This window comes from Frankliniella occidentalis, unplaced genomic scaffold, assembly GCF_000697945.3.
Source record: "Frankliniella occidentalis isolate FOCC.00 unplaced genomic scaffold, Focc_3.1 Scaffold87, whole genome shotgun sequence".
NCBI classification, from domain to species: domain Eukaryota; kingdom Metazoa; phylum Arthropoda; class Insecta; order Thysanoptera; family Thripidae; genus Frankliniella; species Frankliniella occidentalis.
Window position 1 is genome coordinate 272,395 of NW_026267216.1, and position 2,877 is coordinate 275,271.

Here is a 2,877-nt window from a genome sequence, read left to right on the forward strand (position 1 = left end):
CCAAGGAGGCGGCGGATGGTGGCGTCACCACCGGATATGACTCGCCGCCGGCGACGCGACGCGAGGAACACAGGGAGGAATACCAGCTCAATATCAGCTGCCTGCAGAGCGCGTCAAAGCGGTCGAAGCACTTAACAAAAGTATTGCGCGCCGCAAGGTTCTAAACCAGGCGACAGACACACTATGTCGTGCGATTAGGCCTGCTATCTGTGTGCCGGACGGTCGGACGGCTGAGGTGTGAGGCGGCGAGTCGCCCCGGACGGCCCGGCTCGTCGTCATCCGTCTTCGTGACCGTCGAGGCCTGGCCGGCGGGCGGGCGGCGGCTGGTGCGGGGCGCACCGCACGCGACCGTGTTCCTGCTGTGTTAAACAGACACTTTTCCACGTTTCTCACAGCTGGAACACGCGTGCCGCGTGCGAGTGCCAAAGGGATGCGACGAGGCGGCCGGCCTGTCTCCTCTCCATGAACAGGCGGCCCGAGACTCAAGCCGCCTTGCCCGACACGAGCCCGACCGGCGGCGGGGCGGGTCCGTATTGCGATTCCTGAAAAGAACGCTCTTCAGGGCCAGAGGGGTTGGGGAAAAGCACGGAAGGATTTTGTATGGTCATCAGTAAGGGAAGGGGCGCTTTGCGGGGTATAAAGGAATGCTGAGCTCATAACGCCGGGAGACGCCTGAGAACAACGACAGGCTCTACTATGGATATCTTGTCAACTAAGTATTGCTATACGTATTGCTGGTGCAGGTCATTCCGCAAAAAGTGTCGCGTTATGTAATACTTATACATTTCAACAATTCGCAGATGTCGTTAAATCCGCCACTTTTCGTCGGATAACCAAAATTGCAACGTCAACGTCCCTCTGGGCAGCCGGTAGCAACTCCATATGCTGGACATAGTTGCAACCGGCTGCTATGGGACCCTGCTTGCTTCCGCGGGTGGTCAATAGGCTCAGGCGTCCACCCGCGGACGGTCTCGGTGTTCGATCAGCAGGTTCTCGGGGCTCGTGCAAATAAGTGAAGCGGCAGCTGTGCTTAACTACAACATCTACAGGCTACCAGACACCGCCCTAGCGACGGGGTTCTTTGCGACAACAGCTGCAGAGAGAGAAGCGAACTATACGTGCGCGTACTCCGAACTACTCCACTAGCAAAGAGTATGGGAAGACACCCGTGGTGCGCCAGACCCCCGTGGGCGGCAACCTCCGTCTGAGCAGAGGTGCTATTGATCTATTGATTCATTCGGAAAACCTTGCGGTGTTCTCTAATTCGTGGAGCCGGCGTTGGCCAGGCGGGCCAGGCAGGCCAGGCCGGAGGCCGTCGACCCTGCCGAGCACGGCGGAGACAAGGAGCTTGGCGCTGCAGCATTGTTGGCGCTGTTTCCACTGAACAAGCGCAAGGTTCTGGCCGTCGCGGCCGCCACTGTCCGCACTGCTGCAGCAAGGACACCAGGACGGGGGCTTCGATCGCGACTCTCCGAAACGCAGTCGTTTTTGGAGGCTCGCCTGAAATCGATTGGCGATGGGGTTTAAGTGCAGAGCGGGTCAGATAAAGGGGACCGCTATTCCTTGGGTTTGACTGTCGAGGGCCTCGCGTACACCTCTGGGGGAGGGGGCGGGGGGTCAACGTGAGACGTGAGCGGTCGCACTGGCCGGCCGGGCGCGCTGCGTGGACTGGGACACGGGGACGCCATGATAAGACGGGGAGAGGCTACGCTGTACAGATATCAGCTGGAAACGCGGTCGAGCCGAACCGGGGGCCTGGCCGTCAGGGCCGGCACCGCTGCGTCAGCTGGTCGAGGGACACCCCGCGGGCCATACGTGGAGGAGACCGAGAACCCTCTTGCCCAGCCCGGCGTGGCCCGACCCGGCCCGGGGGCGGGACTGGCGGGACCGGCGGGACCACCGAGTGGGGAGGAGGGGAGGGCTGCGGCGGGGAGCGGAGGGTGGGGGTTGCAAGCAGCTGGGTGGACGACGAGCACGTCGCTGCTCGCATGCTCGGCTGGCTGCGGCTGCGGCTGCTGCATTTGGTGGAGCGCTCGCCCGGTCGCCGCCTCGCTGCGCGTATACGAGACGGCCGGCGGCTGCCGCATGGCCGCCGCCACCGCCCGGCCGACCAGACAAGCGCACAGGCTCCATGAGGGCCTTCCGGCTCGAAATAGCTCCTTCCTGACCCGGCGCTGACGCAGCTGACGCACTGCTTGTACTCACCCCGGTGCATCGCAGCACTCGGTGAAGGGCGGCCCCATGCGTGTCACTGACGCGCCGCGGGGCCTCGCGGTGGCGGGGCGTGGCGGGCCGCGGACCTCATCCAGGCCCTGCGCGTCGTCCTGTCCTCGGGAACCCTGCTGCCGGTGCTGGGGCGGCTGGGACACGGGGTCGGGGTCGGGCGAGCGGGCGCAGCGGGCGCAGCCGGGCCGGCGCACCTCTGGCGGCGAAGCGAAGGCGCAGACTGAGTTGTGGCGGTGGTGGCGGCGGCGGCGGCGGCGTGGCGCGGCGGTGTTCGGCTCCATTCGGCTTGCACGGCCTCGCTCGGGACGGCCTCGGCTCGGCTCGGCTCCGCGGCCTTCGCACCGGCTCGGCTTGGCTCGATCACTCCGCTCGCAGCTCCACGGAGTTGCGCGAGGACCACGGCTGCAGAGGGGCTGAGCCGCTGTGGCTGCAGATAAACACACCGCCATCAGCTGTTTTAGCGCTTATTTCAGGAAGGACTGGTCAGGGCTGCCAGTGTCTGGCAGGTGTGGACGTCCTGCGGCGGCGTGGGCCTGACATTGATAAACCAAGGTGTTCTACCGGCACCCAGCACCAGCTCCTTGAGTGTGCAACTGCAAGTGATCGGCACTACTGTTGCATACTTAAGTACTTATCGGTTGAACACTTTTA

General features: G+C 64.0%; 1 protein-coding gene across 5 annotated transcripts in view; it reads right to left on the minus strand.

The window, feature by feature from the left end:
• The window catches only part of LOC113212574 (serine-rich adhesin for platelets), a 39,241-nt gene extending 36,807 nt beyond the window's left edge, over positions 1-2,434 (minus strand). For 4 of the 5 annotated variants that reach the window (XM_052269238.1, XM_052269235.1, XM_052269236.1 and 1 more), the window contains exon 1: positions 2,206-2,434. In XM_052269238.1, coding sequence (XP_052125198.1) covers positions 2,206-2,215 — 10 coding nt within the window. In that variant the 5' untranslated portion in view covers positions 2,216-2,434. The remainder of the gene's footprint in view (positions 1-2,205) is intronic. The other variant, XM_052269237.1, reaches the window with a different exon arrangement.
• Positions 2,435-2,877: the final 443 nt, after the last annotated feature.